A 20,526-nucleotide genomic window follows, 5' to 3' on the forward strand; every position below is an offset into this window, starting at 1 on the left:
TAGAAAAAGTCTCTTGGGGAGGTTGGCTTTAAGTCTCACCACCACCACACAGGTATTTAAGAAAACAAGAGGTTCAGGACACATCTCTGAAAGGTTTGAGTTGCCTTATGCAGGTGTGATTATAGTGGGGGTATAGGGAAATCTACCAGAGAGGTGGCTAGGGCTCAGAGTTATCCTAGGGGATAGGGCCTGGTATGTAAATCACCATGTACTCAACACCTAAGCACCAGGGCAGCTAATGCACTATTCAGTTAATCCTGGCAACAAACAGGCAAGGCCAGTATTCCTGTGCCACTTCACTTAGAGACGTGCAGCAAAGGGCTGAGGTCACATCGCATGTGGAGGTACAAGGCCTCAATTTGAGGCCCAAATGCCTCTGAAGTCCTCAGTATTTGCAAGTGCCTGCAGGCGTCCAACCTGGCTTTCAGAGCACAGCATGCTGAGGTTACTGCTGGACGACATCAAACTTCTGGACAGGCCTAAGTATTAACTTGAGGGGCTTCCTCCATTGACCAGGGGGTGTGCCACCTTCTGTAAACATCACCATCAACTGAAACGCACGAGAAAAATCCGACGGAAGCGTCCACTCTCACGGGTGAGAGCGGTGGGGGCACGCGCACTGGGCAGCCGCTCCAACGGCCACAGGACGCAGGCGCCCAGCGGTTCAGGGGCTCCCTGGGAGGCCTCGTGGGGCAGCTCGAGGGAGTGAGGTTGGGAGATAGCGGCAGGGGTGGGCGTCAAAAGGAATGACGTGGGGAGAAGGGAGAGATGGAGGCAGTGGATAGTGGATAGTGAAAATGGGAAAACTGGCAATTTTCATTTTCAAAATTATTTTTTTGAGATGTCATTCACATGCCATAAAATTCACCTTCTGAGGCCGCAAATTCAGTGTCATTTCGTACATTCTCAAGCCTATGCAACCATCACCATCATCTATCCCATCACGTTTTCATCACCCCACAAAGAAGCCCCCATAACCATCAGCAGGCCCTCTTCATCCCCTCCTCCTCCAGTCCCTGCAACCACACATTTCCTTTCTGTCACTATGGTTTTGGCTTTTCTGGACATTTCATGAAATAATACAAATGTGACCACTGTGTGGGGCTTCTTTCACTTAGCATAATGTTTTCAAGTTCGTCCGTGTCGTAGCGCGTGTCAGTACTTCATTCCTTTTTATGACCGTGTAATATTTCACATATACACCACATTTAAAATATCCATTCATCCATTGATGGGCATTTCGGTTTTTTACACTAATAATCTCCATTTATTGACAGTGTATTCTGTGCCAGGCAGCACCAGGCTAAGTTACTGACCTTATTTCACAGATAAAGAGGCTTGGAGAGTGTGAAGAGTTTGCCCAAGATTAAGAGCTGGCAATTGGGGGAACTGGGGTTTGAACTCAGGTGAACTTCAGAGGTAATAAATTCACATGACAGAACATTAGAAAAGGTACACAAGGGTATTCAATGAAAAGTCACCCTTTTCCCCACGTTCCCCAGCCACACATTTCCCTCCTCAGAGACATCTGCTTTTGCCGTGCCGTGGAATCTTCCAGAGAATTACTTATACCTCAACATGTATGTATCACAATTTATTGACTAATCTGTCCCACTGATTTGAAATGTCACTTTTATGGTATAATAGATTCTTATACGTACATATGTTACTCTTTTCAGAGCTGTCCTGACTCTTTTTTGCCTATCTTTTATGTTTGCCATTTCTCTGAACTTTTTATCTTCTTTTTGATTTAAAAAACTGTTTCCTTTTCTTGTTTGTTTCTCTTAAGGCATTATCCATTATGTTCATTCACTCGTATGATTTTATTTAATTTATTTCTGTTTGGCAGTGTCGGGTATTAGTTGCAGCACGTGGTCTCTTCGTTGAAGTGCGTGGGCTCTTTCTTGCGGCTCGTGGGCTCTTTAGTTGTGGCGCGTGGGCTCCCCAGCACGTAGGCTCAGTAGTTGCGGCGTGCAGGCTTAGCTGCCCTGCGGCATGTGGGATCTCAGTTCCTCAACCAGGGATCGAACCTGCATCCCCTGCATTGGAAGGCAGATTCTTAACCACTGGACAACCAGGGAAGTCCCCACTCTTGTATTATTTTAAATTTAGTTGGCTTTTCTGAATTTTTTTTCTTTTATTTTGAATTCTGTCCTGAGTTCTATCATCTTACCTAATTCTGGTTTATGCTGTTCGTTCATCTGATTTTTTATTATGGTAAAATATACATAAAACCAAATTTAGTATTTCAACCATTTTCAAGTATACAATTCAGTGACATTAAATACATTCACAATGCTGTGCAACCATCAGCACTATCCAAATTCAAAATGATTATGTCAAGGGCTTCCCTGGTGGCGCAGTGGTTGAGAGTCCACCTGCCGATGCAGGGGACACGGGTTCGTGTCCCGGTCCGAGAGGATCCCAAATGCCGTGGAGGGCTAGGCCTGTGAGCCATGGCCGCTGAGCCTGTGTGTCCGGAGCCTGTGCTCTTCAACGGGAGAGGCCACAACGGTGAGAGGCCCATGTACCACAAAAAAAAAAAGAAAGAAAGAAAGAAAAGAAAGAAAGAAAAAGAAAGTCTAAACCACTAAATTCAATCATACAGGAATATAACATTTAAAAAAAAATTTCTTTGGCTGTGCAGCATGTGGGATCGTAGCTCCCCGACTAGGGATTGAACCCATGCCTGCTGCATTGGAAGCGCAGAGTCTTAACCACTGGACCACCAGGGAAGTCCCAGGAATATAACTTTTAGAGGAGAAGTTATAAACCCCTTGGTTATATGAACTGCAGATTTTTAGTAAGAAGTCATGTATTTTAAACGACTTGGAGCTTTAAAGAAAGGAAGGAAGGAAGGGAGAAAAAGGGACTTCCTTGGTTGTGCAGTGCATATAATATCAAAAATAAATAAATAAATTAAATAAATTTTAAAAAGAAAAAAATGCTGAAATCCACTGACTAATTATTCAGGCTGTTATATCTCACCACTTCCAGATACATTCCTTTATAAACTTTTAGCAAAAAGTTATCTTATGTCAGAAAAAATGAATTACAAACTTTTCTCTTTTTCCAAAATTTGAGAAATTCCCCTACACTTCTACCTTCAAATTTTATAAAAACGGAAAAGTAGTGACAACCCTTATACTTATATCCAATTGCATCATCTGGCCACATGCCTTCTACATCAATCAAATAACTACAAAACAACAAAATTCGAGTCATTTGTAAATAAAAAGGAAAGAAAATCAAGTTTTTGCAAAAAACGTACAATTTCGCTTTACAAATATAGGTAGAAAAATCCTAAAGAAACATCAGCACATCTAATCAATAATTATTAAAGAATGATATACACCATGACTACAAAAAGGCGTTATTCCAAGGACTCAAGGGTAACGCAACTTTAGAAAATCTATTAATATAACTATTTACATTAATACAACAATTTAATTAATAAATGAAAGAGAATAAAATACAGGACCAAACTGGCAGATGGGAAAAAGTTATCTGATAACATGCAACAGTCAGTTTCGGTGAAAATGCTCTGTACGCTAAAAACAGGAGACTTAATAGGACAGAGTATTCATCAAGAACCAACAGATAACAAAAGACAAATTAGGATAAATATGAACATCACATCTAAAAAACCCTATCCAACCAACCATAGGAGCCAGAAACTTAGGAATCACCATCACTGACGGCTATTTCTCCCTCGCCCTCATCCTCAACCCACCACCAGTGCTAACAATGATACTGCCTACATACCTCTAGAATCTGTCCACATCTTTCCACCAAAATGACCACCATACCCTGGTCCCAGCCACCATTATGCCCAATTTCTACAAAAGTCTCCTAACTTGTTTCCTCGCTTCCACTCTTTCTCCCTGCAGTGCCTTCTCCACGCGGTAGCAAAATGATAGGTTGAAAATGCAACTGGGGATGTTCCACACACTCACCTTCAACAAAAAAAGTTCAACGCTTGTCTATTACTCTTAAAGTCTGAAACCTTAAACAGAAGCCTGCACGATCGAGCTCCTGGTGGTGTGGGCACTTGTGCTCTTAGCGGCTCTCCCCTCCAGTGCCGCCAGGGGAAAGGGCAGAAGGACGCAGAGGCGCTGCTGCCAAAGCTGCCGCCTCCTGTGGGAGCTGCACAGCCAGCAACCTTGCTCCACTTTGCTGGGCAGGGACCCCGTCCAGTACAGTTAGTTCCCCCGACAGCACTGGGGCCAGGCCAGGGGAGAAGGGCCAGCTGTCCTGCCAAGAAGCTCATCACCCTCAAGGCAAACACCTCCAACCCTCAGACCCCGGGAGATTCAGAAGCGCTAGACGGTCCAGGCTCGCATTCTCACCTGTGCGCCTCAGGGCGTGACGTGTACTCTGCGCATGCGCCACCCCTCCCTAAACTGTTGCGTCCCGCAAACGCAAGCCCATTGTTCGCTCACAGGTTGCAGAGCTATAAATACCGGCAACAGCCCAAACGGTGCGCACTTCGCTTTTGGCCGAGTTGGCAGCTGAAGGAGAGTGCTCGGAGCCCAGCTCTCTATCCAAGGACCGATCTCACCCAAGTTCTCTATGGGCAGTTACTTAGGTAGGCCCTGCCCCTCACCCGTGCCCCGGGCACTGGGGGACCAGCACCTGCCAGGAGGGCTCGGCTGCCCCCAGCCCGCTCCCCGCGCCCACCGACTTCCCGTGGCCGGCCCGGGTCACCCAGCTGTCTATGGCCGGCTATCCACTCGCAGGCCAGCCCACAAGTGTCCCGTGACTCTGCATCTGCGCTTTGCCACAGAGTCTCTGAGACCCCATTCTACCATCCCGCAGGCCCTGCGCTCCTTTCTGGGGGTCCGTATCTCCATCTGCAGGCGAGGCCATCGGAAGAAGGCGGTGATGGGTGCTCTCACCTCCATGATGTCCCGCAGCTCAGGGTCCGCAGTGGTCACAGTCACTGTCAGTGTGGCGCGGGGGCAGCCAGTGCCGCCCACGACGCCCAGCTGTGTCCCGAACTGCAGCACAGAGCAGACGGTGTTGAGGGCCCTGGGAGAGAGCGGGAAAGGGATGGCCAAGCAGGAGGAAGTCCCCATTATTATTGGTGGTGGTGCTATAACCACTTTACAGATGAGCAATCTGAAGGAATCAGATCGCTTTTTTCTTTCCAAAAGCACTTCAGAAATTCACTTTCGGGTAATCATTTTGAGGTAGGATGAGAAACCAGGCTTGAAGAGGGTAAAAATGACTCTTTAAATTTACCACTTGGACTGAGCTATATGTGAACTCTAGGTAAGAGCGTGGGAACTGCACGAGCAAAGTGAGACACTGAAGATCACAATGGTAATTAATAGCCGTACTGTTTTCTAACGGACAAAGAAAATGCCTATATTATAAGTTCTATTTCTCCTGCTTTCTGGCAGTGTCATGCTCAGAGCAGCGTCCTGGCAAGGAAGTCAGGATACTTAGGTTCTGAAACCTGGTAAGGATACTAACATAATGAGAGAACTTGAACAAGTCAACCTGACCTCTCTGAGCCTCCGTTTCCTTCCTCGTGAAATGAGACTGTGAAAATAGAAGTTCTCTAAGGCCCTCCTAGTTCTAAAATGCTTCCAGTCTAGGAAACAGCATAGAAGTCAATACTAGCGCAGGCTGAAGGGAAAGATAGGGCAGGGAGAAGGTTGCTTCCATCCTAGAGAACAACGTCTGAACCATACCACTTGGGTCTTCTGCCCATCTGTGCCCAAGATGGGAGCACAGGCAGTTAATACAGAAGAGTGTAAAACTGCTCAGTCCTTACAACCATCATAACTGTCTGATTTTTGGATTCTCAGTAAGTATTGACAGTAGAGGTGTCCTGATAGCAAGAACCTTCCTCAAACATAGTGAGAATTTATCAGTCTCCCTGATTTTTTCATCACCCCCTTGTTCTTACAGAAAATTGCCACAATCCATCTGTACTTGGAACTCTGAATTCTCTGCAGCACTCTCTTCCTGTGGTGAGCAATGCAGCTTCCCTAACAGCAAGTGTCTGCAACTTCTCCAGAGTCTCTGCTCCTGCCGTCAGTTCGGCATCAGCTACGGCCACCTCTTTCCAGACACACATGGGTAGTGCCTACCTTCACCAACATTCTAGCACAACTATGTTATCTGGAGTTACTGACCAGAGCCAGATCTCCACTTCAGCTGCTTCCTATCCAGGTGTTTTTGAGTGGGGCATCACAGGAAGCACTGAAAAGAATTCTTCTTCACTCGGAGACTTTACTCTGGCACTCACTGACCAGCACACAGCTGCTTCCTCCATGTTTATGGCAGCCCAGTATGATAAAACTGCAGACACCAATAACATGGCCCCTCTATATCCATCACTTTCTGCCAGCCTTGCTCAGGGAACACCATCTCAGATTCCAAATCAGGGACATAGCCTGTCACTTCCCTACCAGGAAGGAAGCCAGGTATATTACTATAACCACGGCACACTGGGGTCTTTACTGTATGGAGAACTTGGCTCCTGCCTGCAGTCCTATGGTTCTGTGTCATACACAGGAAGTAGGGCCTCTGTGCAACCAGAAATGGTAATGGTACTAAAGGAGATTCAGCCCACCAATATCTTACCACCAGCTTCCACCTCTGGAATCTACTACCCTGTGTCTGCTCACCACATCACAGAAACAAGTTTTCAAGGTGAGTACAAACAGCAAGAAAGTTGAACAATGAGGTCAGCATTCAAAAATGGGGTCAAATCTACAGCTGGGAAGTGGTGTATAGACAGGTAGAATTTAGATCCTGAGCCTTTAATAACCACTACCTTTGCTCAGGGCTGTCTGTATTTAGACTCTACATAAGAACACCTAGGGCTTCCCTGGTGGTGCAGTGGTTAAGAATCCGCCTGCCAATGCAGGGGACACGGGTTCGAGCCCTGGGCTGGGAAGATCCCACATGCCATGGAGCAACTAAGAGTAGCCCAGCAACTAAGAAGATCCAATGAAGCCAAAAAAAAATACATACATAGAATAAATAAGTTCAAAACATAAATAAATGAGTATAAATTTTTTCAAAAAGAACACCTACTGTAGGTGGGAAGGTGGGAGGGACACTGTAAAGGTCATCTATGCTACATGTACAAGAACCCCAAGAGCATACCAATAGGTGCCACATTTTTCACTGCTGTAGCCGATCATTCCCCCTGTACTACCACACTGTATCTCTCCCTTCCCTAATCTACTGCTAGAGTCTCTTTGGAAGGTGTTTCAGAACTCTTGTTATGATAGTGCCAGTTTAACTGTCCTCACTTCCTTAATATATACCAGGATTTAAGACCTTAGGGTCCGAGATCCTGTCCAGAGCAAGCAGGCTAAGACTCTGTCTTTGTTTATCTATTTCATCAGGAAGGGCTCTACTCCCTCTCCTAGTTCATGGTGTGAAGTGTCCTTAGCCTCTCAGGAAAGTGGGGAGAATTGAACGGACTCTATATGAGAATGCTAGGCTTTGTAAAACATTTCATTTTTGAAAAATAAGACTCCTTTTTTAATTGACTTATAACAATCCTATGAAATACAAAGAAAACCAAGAATCAGTGACAGGAAATGATCACCAGTAAGAATTACAACAGTCACCACTTATCTCGTAGCATAGAACACTGTCCATGATCCTTAAGAAGAGTTAGTAGAAATGCCTTGCCCATCTTGCCCCTAAACACCAACACAGCAATCATGTACCTTGAAAGGTACATGATTGCTGTGTTGGTGTTTAGGGGGAGCATCTCACTTACGAGGGACTGACTTCTACCTTGACTCCTTTGTAGGGATGGAGACTTCCCTGGTGATGAAAACTTCCCTGGGATGGCAACCTCCAATCCAGACATTTTGTGTGACACAAACTCAAGAACTCCCCGAGTCCTGCAGGAGCAGAAGTATTCAGATACTTGAGAGAAATCCACCACCCGAACTTGGGGACATTTCAGGGACAGCTCCAGTCCAGAGTGCCAGTAGTCTCCTGGCCCTGCCTCCAGCTCCAAGGCAGGGACAAATAGAGAGTAAGAACTTGGAGGATATTACAACCAAGCTTTCAAAGCCTCTGGATGCCTACCAGATCCCAAGAGAAAACCAAGAGCTTCCACTACTCCCTTCAGAAATCCCTGATATTCACCAGCTCCCGGGCTGCACTGACCCCGTCAGCCAAGAGGAGCAGCCTGGTTCTGAAAATGCTCATCTGGGAAAGGACAGCCTGAGTCTTGAGGACCTAGGGACACTTGAAAATGGGATGGAATCTAGCAGTGGTTTTGCAGACACTACTACACTGGCGGAGCATATTCACCTTCCCCAGCTCTTTAATTCATTGAAAGATCTTCATCAATCCAAAGGTCCCAACGTGATCAAAGCCAAAGACACCAGGGTCATTAAAGTGAATCAGGTGCAGGAAAAGCCAAGTGTCATAAAGGATCCCTCTGATCAACCCGGGAAGAACAAACATAAAGCCTCTGAGCCTATCAGTGGTGCTCCCAAGGCCAAGATCCAGCCCAAGAATCCACAGTGCCTGTTAGGGGGAGAAGTGGTTCTATGCAATGCTGCAGTCAGTGACAGGGCTCCTGTGAACACGGCCAAGCATTCTAAAGGCAAACCTCAGAAAGCTGCATCCAGAAAGATCAGCAAAACTAAGAGCCACGGGCAGGAAAAGACCACAAGGACCAGAGGAAGAAAGAAGGCTGAAGAGAAGAAGCAGTCAGGGAACAAAGTCAAGGCAGAAGAGAAGCCAACAATTCCCAAGACGAAGCGAAAGGAACACCAAACTGAGCTTATCCACGAGAGCATTAAAAAGCCTCGAACCTCCCTAGGCATGCGCATGCTGGAGTCTGTGAAGGTTTTTCATGCACTGGGGAAGAAGAATGATAAGAAAACTGGGCTCTCTTCCTGTCGGGTCTTGGGAAATTCAAGCAACCCTAAAGACCCCCAGCCACCCCCAGCTATCCAGCCATGGCGGCGTACCCCACGTGAGGGTAAGAGTCCTGAGAAAACTCAAGTCGAAGCCCAGAAACCAGACAGCAGTGCTGAAAAACAGTGTCCATCTCCATCCCAGTATGAGCTGCCTCCACCTGAGAAGGTCAAGTTTTCTGCCTGGGACAAGCCTCAAGCTCGACCTGCTCCTCGGAGGCCACAGTCTCTGGCCTCACATCGGCCTGCTGTGGCGGACCGTGCCCAGCCTGCTTCTTCTAACTCAGCTCAACCTGCTGCAGCCAGTTCATCCCAGCCAGCTCCTGCCTCTTTGCCAGGTCCTGCCAAACCAGCTCAGCCAACTGTGACCAACCCAACCCAACCGGGTTGGACCGCCCATATCCATCCTTGTGTCCCTCAGTCTGCTGCTCCTAGGCCTGCACCCTACAAAACTTCATCTTTCGCTTCTCTCCAGCGGGAGCCTCTTCCCCCTGCTGTGACTAAGCGCCAGTTCCCACCCAAGCTCCAAACCCCATTTCTACTCCAAGACTTCAGCAAGCAACGAAGACCATGGAGGGAACCCAACGTTTCTGAGCCAGTCATGTCAAAGCCCATCGAACTAGAGCAGAGACCAGAGCGGGAGGCCATGAAGAGGCGGGCTCAACAAGAACGTGAGAATGCCGCCAAATACACCTCTTTGGGGAAACTGCAAGTTTTCATTGAGAGGGAAAAAGAAATGGCAATTGCTGACTACTACGGATATTTATAGTAAGAACTGCTAGGATTGTTGGTGCCACCTTGGGTACCAGGTATAAATTTCTCTATTTATTCTCTAATTATATATTTCTCTATTTATTTCTATATATTTATTAAAACAATAAAACTGAATAAATGAATGTCATCGAATTAATAGACGAGTAATAAACCTTTTGAATTTTGAGATGCTGTTAACTGTGGCGTGCTTTAATTTTTTTTTGTTTTGTTTTGTTTTTGATGGGGTTGGAATCAAAGTCTGCATGAGAAAGGGAGGACTGAAAGTTGGATGGGAGAATGAAGGAAAGGGGAGGAAAGGGGTAAAAACTGAGCAAAGAGGAAGGAACGTGGCCCAGGGCTAGGAAGGCCAGAAGAGATTTATGGATTTATGAAAGGAAGCAGGAGTGAGGAGGAAATGGCAGAAGTAAAGAGCAGGGTCAGAGGTCAGGGTTGAAAGAACAAAATGTGAGTAGAGTTGAAGATGACAGAATGTGAGTCTAGGTTTACTAGGAGAAATAGAAAAAGTCTCTTGGGGAGGTTGGCTTTAAGTCTCACAACCACCACACAGGTATTTAAGAAAACAAGAGGTTCAGGACACATCTCTGAAAGGTTTGAGTTGCCTTATGCAGGTGTGATTATAGTGGGGGTATAGGGAAATCTACCAGAGAGGTGGCTAGGGCTCAGAGTTATCCTAGGGGATAGGGCCTGGTATGTAAATCACCATGTACTCAACACCTAAGCACCAGGGCAGCTAATGCACTATTCAGTTAATCCTGGCAACAAACAGGCAAGGCCAGTATTCCTGTGCCACTTCACTTAGAGACGTGCAGCAAAGGGCTGAGGTCACATCGCATGTGGAGGTACAAGGCCTCAATTTGAGGCCCAAATGCCTCTGAAGTCCTCAGTATTTGCAAGTGCCTGCAGGCGTCCAACCTGGCTTTCAGAGCACAGCATGCTGAGGTTACTGCTGGACGACATCAAACTTCTGGACAGGCCTAAGTATTAACTTGAGGGGCTTCCTCCATTGACCAGGGGGTGTGCCACCTTCTGTAAACATCACCATCAACTGAAACGCACGAGAAAAATCCGACGGAAGCGTCCACTCTCACGGGTGAGAGCGGTGGGGGCACGCGCACTGGGCAGCCGCTCCAACGGCCACAGGACGCAGGCGCCCAGCGGTTCAGGGGCTCCCTGGGAGGCCTCGTGGGGCAGCTCGAGGGAGTGAGGTTGGGAGATAGCGGCAGGGGTGGGCGTCAAAAGGAATGACGTGGGGAGAAGGGAGAGATGGAGGCAGTGGATAGTGGATAGTGAAAATGGGAAAACTGGCAATTTTCATTTTCAAAATTATTTTTTTGAGATGTCATTCACATGCCATAAAATTCACCTTCTGAGGCCGCAAATTCAGTGTCATTTCGTACATTCTCAAGCCTATGCAACCATCACCATCATCTATCCCATCACGTTTTCATCACCCCACAAAGAAGCCCCCATAACCATCAGCAGGCCCTCTTCATCCCCTCCTCCTCCAGTCCCTGCAACCACACATTTCCCTTCTGTCGCTATGGTTTTGGCTTTTCTGGACATTTCATGAAATAATACAAATGTGACCACTGTGTGGGGCTTCTTTCACTTAGCATAATGTTTTCAAGTTCGTCCGTGTCGTAGCGCGTGTCAGTACTTCATTCCTTTTTATGACTGTGTAATATTTCACATATACACCACATTTAAAATATCCATTCATCCATTGATGGGCATTTCGGTTTTTTACACTAATAATCTCCATTTATTGACAGTGTATTCTGTGCCAGGCAGCACCAGGCTAAGTTACTGACCTTATTTCACAGATAGAGGCTTGGAGAGTGTGAAGAGTTTGCCCAAGATTAAGAGCTGGCAATTGGGGGAACTGGGGTTTGAACTCAGGTGAACTTCAGAGGTAATAAATTCACATGACAGAACATTAGAAAAGGTACACAAGGGTACTCAAAGAAAAGACACCCTTTTCCCCACATTCCCCAGCCACACATTTCCCTCCTCAGAGACATCTGCTTTTGCCGTGCCGTGGAATCTTCCAGAGAATTACTTATACCTCAACATGTATGTATCACAATTTATTGACTAATCTGTCCCACTGATTTGAAATGTCACTTTTATGGTATAATAGATTCTTATACGTACATATGTTACTCTTTTCAGAGCTGTCCTGACTCTTTTTTGCCTATCTTTTATGTTTGCCATTTCTCTGAACTTTTTATCTTCTTTTTGATTTAAAAAACTGTTTCCTTTTCTTGTTTGTTTCTCTTAAGGCATTATCCATTATGTTCATTCACTCGTATGATTTTATTTAATTTATTTCTGTTTGGCAGTGTCGGGTATTAGTTGCAGCACGTGGTCTCTTCGTTGAAGTGCGTGGGCTCTTTCTTGCGGCTCGTGGGCTCTTTAGTTGTGGCGCGTGGGCTCCACAGCACGTAGGCTCAGTAGTTGCGGCGTGCAGGCTTTAGCTGCCCTGCGGCATGTGGGATCTCAGTTCCTCAACCAGGGATCGAACCTGCATCCCCTGCATTGGAAGGCAGATTCTTAACCACTGGACAACCAGGGAAGTCCCCACTCTTGTATTATTTTAAATTTAGTTGGCTTTTCTGAATTTTTTTCTTTTATTTTGAATTCTGTCCTGAGTTCTATCATCTTACCTAATTCTGGTTTATGCTGTTCGTTCATCTGATTTTTTATTATGGTAAAATATACATAAAACCAAATTTAGTATTTCAACCATTTTCAAGTATACAATTCAGTGACATTAAATACATTCACAATGCTGTGCAACCATCAGCACTATCCAAATTCAAAATGATTATGTCAAGGGCTTCCCTGGTGGCGCAGTGGTTGAGAGTCCACCTGCCGATGCAGGGGACACGGGTTCGTGTCCCGGTCCGGGAGGATCCCAAATGCCGTGGAGGGCTAGGCCTGTGAGCCATGGCCGCTGAGCCTGTGTGTCCGGAGCCTGTGCTCTTCAACGGGAGAGGCCACAACGGTGAGAGGCCCATGTACCACAAAAAAAAAAAAGAAAGAAAGAAAGAAAAGAAAGAAAGAAAAAGAAAGTCTAAACCACTAAATTCAATCATACAGGAATATAACATTTAAAAAAAAATTTCTTTGGCTGTGCAGCATGTGGGATCGTAGCTCCCCGACTAGGGATTGAACCCATGCCTGCTGCATTGGAAGCGCAGAGTCTTAACCACTGGACCACCAGGGAAGTCCCAGGAATATAACTTTTAGAGGAGAAGTTATAAACCCCTTGGTTATATGAACTGCAGATTTTTAGTAAGAAGTCATGTATTTTAAACGACTTGGAGCTTTAAAGAAAGGAAGGAAGGAAGGGAGAAAAAGGGACTTCCTTGGTTGTGCAGTGCATATAATATCAAAAATAAATAAATAAATTAAATAAATTTTAAAAAGAAAAAAATGCTGAAATCCACTGACTAATTATTCAGGCTGTTATATCTCACCACTTCCAGATACATTCCTTTATAAACTTTTAGCAAAAAGTTATCTTATGTCAGAAAAAATGAATTACAAACTTTTCTCTTTTTCCAAAATTTGAGAAATTCCCCTACACTTCTACCTTCAAATTTTATAAAAACGGAAAAGTAGTGACAACCCTTATACTTATATCCAATTGCATCATCTGGCCACATGCCTTCTACATCAATCAAATAACTACAAAACAACAAAATTCGAGTCATTTGTAAATAAAAAGGAAAGAAAATCAAGTTTTTGCAAAAAACGTACAATTTCGCTTTACAAATATAGGTAGAAAAATCCTAAAGAAACATCAGCACATCTAATCAATAATTATTAAAGAATGATATACACCATGACTACAAAAAGGCGTTATTCCAAGGACTCAAGGGTAACGCAACTTTAGAAAATCTATTAATATAACTATTTACATTAATACAACAATTTAATTAATAAATGAAAGAGAATAAAATACAGGACCAAACTGGCAGATGGGAAAAAGTTATCTGATAACATGCAACAGTCAGTTTCGGTGAAAATGCTCTGTACGCTAAAAACAGGAGACTTAATAGGACAGAGTATTCATCAAGAACCAACAGATAACAAAAGACAAATTAGGATAAATATGAACATCACATCTAAAAAACCCTATCCAACCAACCATAGGAGCCAGAAACTTAGGAATCACCATCACTGACGGCTATTTCTCCCTCGCCCTCATCCTCAACCCACCACCAGTGCTAACAATGATACTGCCTACATACCTCTAGAATCTGTCCACATCTTTCCACCAAAATGACCACCATACCCTGGTCCCAGCCACCATTATGCCCAATTTCTACAAAAGTCTCCTAACTTGTTTCCTCGCTTCCACTCTTTCTCCCTGCAGTGCCTTCTCCACGCGGTAGCAAAATGATAGGTTGAAAATGCAACTGGGGATGTTCCACACACTCACCTTCAACAAAAAAAGTTCAACGCTTGTCTATTACTCTTAAAGTCTGAAACCTTAAACAGAAGCCTGCACGATCGAGCTCCTGGTGGTGTGGGCACTTGTGCTCTTAGCGGCTCTCCCCTCCAGTGCCGCCAGGGGAAAGGGCAGAAGGACGCAGAGGCGCTGCTGCCAAAGCTGCCGCCTCCTGTGGGAGCTGCACAGCCAGCAACCTTGCTCCACTTTGCTGGGCAGGGACCCCGTCCAGTACAGTTAGTTCCCCCGACAGCACTGGGGCCAGGCCAGGGGAGAAGGGCCAGCTGTCCTGCCAAGAAGCTCATCACCCTCAAGGCAAACACCTCCAACCCTCAGACCCCGGGAGATTCAGAAGCGCTAGACGGTCCAGGCTCGCATTCTCACCTGTGCGCCTCAGGGCGTGACGTGTACTCTGCGCATGCGCCACCCCTCCCTAAACTGTTGCGTCCCGCAAACGCAAGCCCATTGTTCGCTCACAGGTTGCAGAGCTATAAATACCGGCAACAGCCCAAACGGTGCGCACTTCGCTTTTGGCCGAGTTGGCAGCTGAAGGAGAGTGCTCGGAGCCCAGCTCTCTATCCAAGGACCGATCTCACCCAAGTTCTCTATGGGCAGTTACTTAGGTAGGCCCTGCCCCTCACCCGTGCCCCGGGCACTGGGGGACCAGCACCTGCCAGGAGGGCTCGGCTGCCCCCAGCCCGCTCCCCGCGCCCACCGACTTCCCGTGGCCGGCCCGGGTCACCCAGCTGTCTATGGCCGGCTATCCACTCGCAGGCCAGCCCACAAGTGTCCCGTGACTCTGCATCTGCGCTTTGCCACAGAGTCTCTGAGACCCCATTCTACCATCCCGCAGGCCCTGCGCTCCTTTCTGGGGGTCCGTATCTCCATCTGCAGGCGAGGCCATCGGAAGAAGGCGGTGATGGGTGCTCTCACCTCCATGATGTCCCGCAGCTCAGGGTCCGCAGTGGTCACAGTCACTGTCAGTGTGGCGCGGGGGCAGCCAGTGCCGCCCACGACGCCCAGCTGTGTCCCGAACTGCAGCACAGAGCAGACGGTGTTGAGGGCCCTGGGAGAGAGCGGGAAAGGGATGGCCAAGCAGGAGGAAGTCCCCATTATTATTGGTGGTGGTGCTATAACCACTTTACAGATGAGCAATCTGAAGGAATCAGATCGCTTTTTTCTTTCCAAAAGCACTTCAGAAATTCACTTTCGGGTAATCATTTTGAGGTAGGATGAGAAACCAGGCTTGAAGAGGGTAAAAATGACTCTTTAAATTTACCACTTGGACTGAGCTATATGTGAACTCTAGGTAAGAGCGTGGGAACTGCACGAGCAAAGTGAGACACTGAAGATCACAATGGTAATTAATAGCCGTACTGTTTTCTAACGGACAAAGAAAATGCCTATATTATAAGTTCTATTTCTCCTGCTTTCTGGCAGTGTCATGCTCAGAGCAGCGTCCTGGCAAGGAAGTCAGGATACTTAGGTTCTGAAACCTGGTAAGGATACTAACATAATGAGAGAACTTGAACAAGTCAACCTGACCGCTCTGAGCCTCCGTTTCCTTCCTCGTGAAATGAGACTGTAAAAATAGAAGTTCTCCAAGGCCCTCCTAGTTCTAAAATGCTTCCAGTCTAGGAAACAGCATAGAAGTCAATACTAGCGCAGGCTGAAGGGAAAGATAGGGCAGGGAGAAGGTTGCTTCCATCCTAGAGAACAACGTCTGAACCATACCACTTGGGTCTTCTGCCCATCTGTGCCCAAGATGGGAGCACAGGCAGTTAATACAGAAGAGTGTAAAACTGCTCAGTCCTTACAACCATCATAACTGTCTGATTTTTGGATTCTCAGTAAGTATTGACAGTAGAGGTGTCCTGATAGCAAGAACCTTCCTCAAACATAGTGAGAATTTATCAGTCTCCCTGATTTTTTCATCACCCCCTTGTTCTTACAGAAAATTGCCACAATCCATCTGTACTTGGAACTCTGAATTCTCTGCAGCACTCTCTTCCTGTGGTGAGCAATGCAGCTTCCCTAACAGCAAGTGTCTGCAACTTCTCCAGAGTCTCTGCTCCTGCCGTCAGTTCGGCATCAGCTACGGCCACCTCTTTCCAGACACACATGGGTAGTGCCTACCTTCACCAACATTCTAGCACAACTATGTTATCTGGAGTTACTGACCAGAGCCAGATCTCCACTTCAGCTGCTTCCTATCCAGGTGTTTTTGAGTGGGGCATCACAGGAAGCACTGAAAAGAATTCTTCTTCACTCGGAGACTTTACTCTGGCACTCACTGACCAGCACACAGCTGCTTCCTCCATGTTTATGGCAGCCCAGTATGATAAAACTGCAGACACCAATAACATGGCCCCTCTATATCCATCACTTTCTGCCAGCCTTGCTCAGGGAACACCATCTCAGATTCCAAATCAGGGACATAGCCTGTCACTTCCCTACCAGGAAGGAAGCCAGGTATATTACTATAACCACGGCACACTGGGGTCTTTACTGTATGGAGAACTTGGCTCCTGCCTGCAGTCCTATGGTTCTGTGTCATACACAGGAAGTAGGGCCTCTGTGCAACCAGAAATGGTAATGGTACTAAAGGAGATTCAGCCCACCAATATCTTACCACCAGCTTCCACCTCTGGAATCTACTACCCTGTGTCTGCTCACCACATCACAGAAACAAGTTTTCAAGGTGAGTACAAACAGCAAGAAAGTTGAACAATGAGGTCAGCATTCAAAAATGGGGTCAAATCTACAGCTGGGAAGTGGTGTATAGACAGGTAGAATTTAGATCCTGAGCCTTTAATAACCACTACCTTTGCTCAGGGCTGTCTGTATTTAGACTCTACATAAGAACACCTAGGGCTTCCCTGGTGGTGCAGTGGTTAAGAATCCGCCTGCCAATGCAGGGGACACGGGTTCGAGCCCTGGGCTGGGAAGATCCCACATGCCATGGAGCAACTAAGAGTAGCCCAGCAACTAAGAAGATCCAATGAAGCCAAAAAAAAATACATACATAGAATAAATAAGTTCAAAACATAAATAAATGAGTATAAATTTTTTCAAAAAGAACACCTACTGTAGGTGGGAAGGTGGGAGGGACACTGTAAAGGTCATCTATGCTACATGTACAAGAACCCCAAGAGCATACCAATAGGTGCCACATTTTTCACTGCTGTAGCCGATCATTCCCCCTGTACTACCACACTGTATCTCTCCCTTCCCTAATCTACTGCTAGAGTCTCTTTGGAAGGTGTTTCAGAACTCTTGTTATGATAGTGCCAGTTTAACTGTCCTCACTTCCTTAATATATACCAGGATTTAAGACCTTAGGGTCCGAGATCCTGTCCAGAGCAAGCAGGCTAAGACTCTGTCTTTGTTTATCTATTTCATCAGGAAGGGCTCTACTCCCTCTCCTAGTTCATGGTGTGAAGTGTCCTTAGCCTCTCAGGAAAGTGGGGAGAATTGAACGGACTCTATATGAGAATGCTAGGCTTTGTAAAACATTTCATTTTTGAAAAATAAGACTCCTTTTTTAATTGACGTATAACAATCCTATGAAATACAAAGAAAACCAAGAATCAGTGACAGGAAATGATCACCAGTAAGAATTACAACAGTCACCACTTATCTCGTAGCATAGAACACTGTCCATGATCCTTAAGAAGAGTTAGTAGAAATGCCTTGCCCATCTTGCCCCTAAACACCAACACAGCAATCATGTACCTTGAAAGGTACATGATTGCTGTGTTGGTGTTTAGGGGGAGCATCTCACTTACGAGGGACTGACTTCTACCTTGACTCCTTTGTAGGGATGGAGACTTCCCTGGTGATGAAAACTTCCCTGGGATGGCAACCTCCAATCCAGACATTTTGTGTGACACAAACTCAAGAACTCCCCGAGTCCTGCAGGAGCAGAAGTATTCAGATACTTGAGAGAAATCCACCACCCGAACTTGGGGACATTTCAGGGACAGCTCCAGTCCAGAGTGCCAGTAGTCTCCTGGCCCTGCCTCCAGCTCCAAGGCAGGGACAAATAGAGAGTAAGAACTTGGAGGATATTACAACCAAGCTTTCAAAGCCTCTGGATGCCTACCAGATCCCAAGAGAAAACCAAGAGCTTCCACTACTCCCTTCAGAAATCCCTGATATTCACCAGCTCCCGGGCTGCACTGACCCCGTCAGCCAAGAGGAGCAGCCTGGTTCTGAAAATGCTCATCTGGGAAAGGACAGCCTGAGTCTTGAGGACCTAGGGACACTTGAAAATGGGATGGAATCTAGCAGTGGTTTTGCAGACACTACTACACTGGCGGAGCATATTCACCTTCCCCAGCTCTTTAATTCATTGAAAGATCTTCATCAATCCAAAGGTCCCAACGTGATCAAAGCCAAAGACACCAGGGTCATTAAAGTGAATCAGGTGCAGGAAAAGCCAAGTGTCATAAAGGATCCCTCTGATCAACCCGGGAAGAACAAACATAAAGCCTCTGAGCCTATCAGTGGTGCTCCCAAGGCCAAGATCCAGCCCAAGAATCCACAGTGCCTGTTAGGGGGAGAAGTGGTTCTATGCAATGCTGCAGTCAGTGACAGGGCTCCTGTGAACACGGCCAAGCATTCTAAAGGCAAACCTCAGAAAGCTGCATCCAGAAAGATCAGCAAAACTAAGAGCCACGGGCAGGAAAAGACCACAAGGACCAGAGGAAGAAAGAAGGCTGAAGAGAAGAAGCAGTCAGGGAACAAAGTCAAGGCAGAAGAGAAGCCAACAATTCCCAAGACGAAGCGAAAGGAACACCAAACTGAGCTTATCCACGAGAGCATTAAAAAGCCTCGAACCTCCCTAGGCATGCGCATGCTGGAGTCTGTGAAGGTTTTTCATGCACTGGGGAAGAAGAATGATAAGAAAACTGGGCTCTCTTCCTGTCGGGTCTTGGGAAATTCAAGCAACCCTAAAGACCCCCAGCCACCCCCAGCTATCCAGCCATGGCGGCGTACCCCACGTGAGGGTAAGAGTCCTGAGAAAACTCAAGTCGAAGCCCAGAAACCAGACAGCAGTGCTGAAAAACAGTGTCCATCTCCATCCCAGTATGAGCTGCCTCCACCTGAGAAGGTCAAGTTTTCTGCCTGGGACAAGCCTCAAGCTCGACCTGCTCCTCGGAGGCCACAGTCTCTGGCCTCACATCGGCCTGCTGTGGCGGACCGTGCCCAGCCTGCTTCTTCTAACTCAGCTCAACCTGCTGCAGCCAGTTCATCCCAGCCAGCTCCTGCCTCTTTGCCAGGTCCTGCCAAACCAGCTCAGCCAACTGTGACCAACCCAACCCAACCGGGTTGGACCGCCCATATCCATCCTTGTGTCCCTCAGTCTGCTGCTCCTAGGCCTGCACCCTACAAAACTTCATCTTTCGCTTCTCTCCAGCGGGAGCCTCTTCCCCCTGCTGTGACTAAGCGCCAGTTCCCACCCAAGCTCCAAACCCCATTTCTACTCCAAGACTTCAGCAAGCAACGAAGACCATGGAGGGAACCCAACGTTTCTGAGCCAGTCATGTCAAAGCCCATCGAACTAGAGCAGAGACCAGAGCGGGAGGCCATGAAGAGGCGGGCTCAACAAGAACGTGAGAATGCCGCCAAATACACCTCTTTGGGGAAACTGCAAGTTTTCATTGAGAGGGAAAAAGAAATGGCAATTGCTGACTACTACGGATATTTATAGTAAGAACTGCTAGGATTGTTGGTGCCACCTTGGGTACCAGGTATAAATTTCTCTATTTATTCTCTAATTATATATTTCTCTATTTATTTCTATATATTTATTAAAACAATAAAACTGAATAAATGAATGTCATCGAATTAATAGACGAGTAATAAACCTTTTGAATTTTGAGATGCTGTTAACTGTGGCGTGCTTTAATTTTTTTTTGTTTTGTTTTGTTTTTGATGGGGTTGGAATCAAAGTCTGCATGAGAAAGGGAGGACTGAAAGTTGGATGGGAGAATGAAGGAAAGGGGAGGAAAGGGGTAAAAACTGAGCAAAGAGGAAGGAACGTGGCCCAGGGCTAGGAAGGCCAGAAGAGATTTATGGATTTATGAAAGGAAGCAGGAGTGAGGAGGAAATGGCAGAAGTAAAGAGCAGGGTCAGAGGTCAGGGTTGAAAGAACAAAATGTGAGTAGAGTTGAAGATGACAGAATGTGAGTCTAGGTTTACTAGGAGAAATAGAAAAAGTCTCTTGGGGAGGTTGGCTTTAAGTCTCACAACCACCACACAGGTATTTAAGAAAACAAGAGGTTCAGGACACATCTCTGAAAGGTTTGAGTTGCCTTATGCAGGTGTGATTATAGTGGGGGTATAGGGAAATCTACCAGAGAGGTGGCTAGGGCT

The 20,526-nt window shown here is 46.4% G+C and overlaps 2 protein-coding genes across 2 annotated transcripts; both read left to right on the forward strand.

Annotated features, from left to right (window-relative positions):
• Window positions 1-370: 370 nt before the first annotated feature.
• LOC132501372 (uncharacterized protein C2orf78-like) lies at window positions 371-9,681 on the forward strand. The gene is made up of 6 exons (XM_060116962.1): window positions 371-483; window positions 4,445-4,588; window positions 4,860-5,019; window positions 5,275-5,338; window positions 5,920-6,666; window positions 7,787-9,681. The coding sequence occupies exons 1-6, from the start codon at window positions 371-373 to the stop codon at window positions 9,679-9,681; spliced, it is 3,123 nt and encodes a 1,040-aa protein (XP_059972945.1).
• Window positions 9,682-10,551: 870 nt separating this feature from the next.
• LOC132501373 (uncharacterized protein C2orf78-like) lies at window positions 10,552-19,861 on the forward strand. Its single transcript, XM_060116963.1, has 6 exons — window positions 10,552-10,664; window positions 14,625-14,768; window positions 15,040-15,199; window positions 15,455-15,518; window positions 16,100-16,846; window positions 17,967-19,861. The coding sequence occupies exons 1-6, from the start codon at window positions 10,552-10,554 to the stop codon at window positions 19,859-19,861; spliced, it is 3,123 nt and encodes a 1,040-aa protein (XP_059972946.1).
• Window positions 19,862-20,526: the final 665 nt, after the last annotated feature.

The sequence above is a fragment of the Mesoplodon densirostris genome, chromosome 14 (genome assembly GCF_025265405.1).
Source record: "Mesoplodon densirostris isolate mMesDen1 chromosome 14, mMesDen1 primary haplotype, whole genome shotgun sequence".
NCBI classification, from domain to species: Eukaryota; Metazoa; Chordata; class Mammalia; order Artiodactyla; family Ziphiidae; genus Mesoplodon; species Mesoplodon densirostris.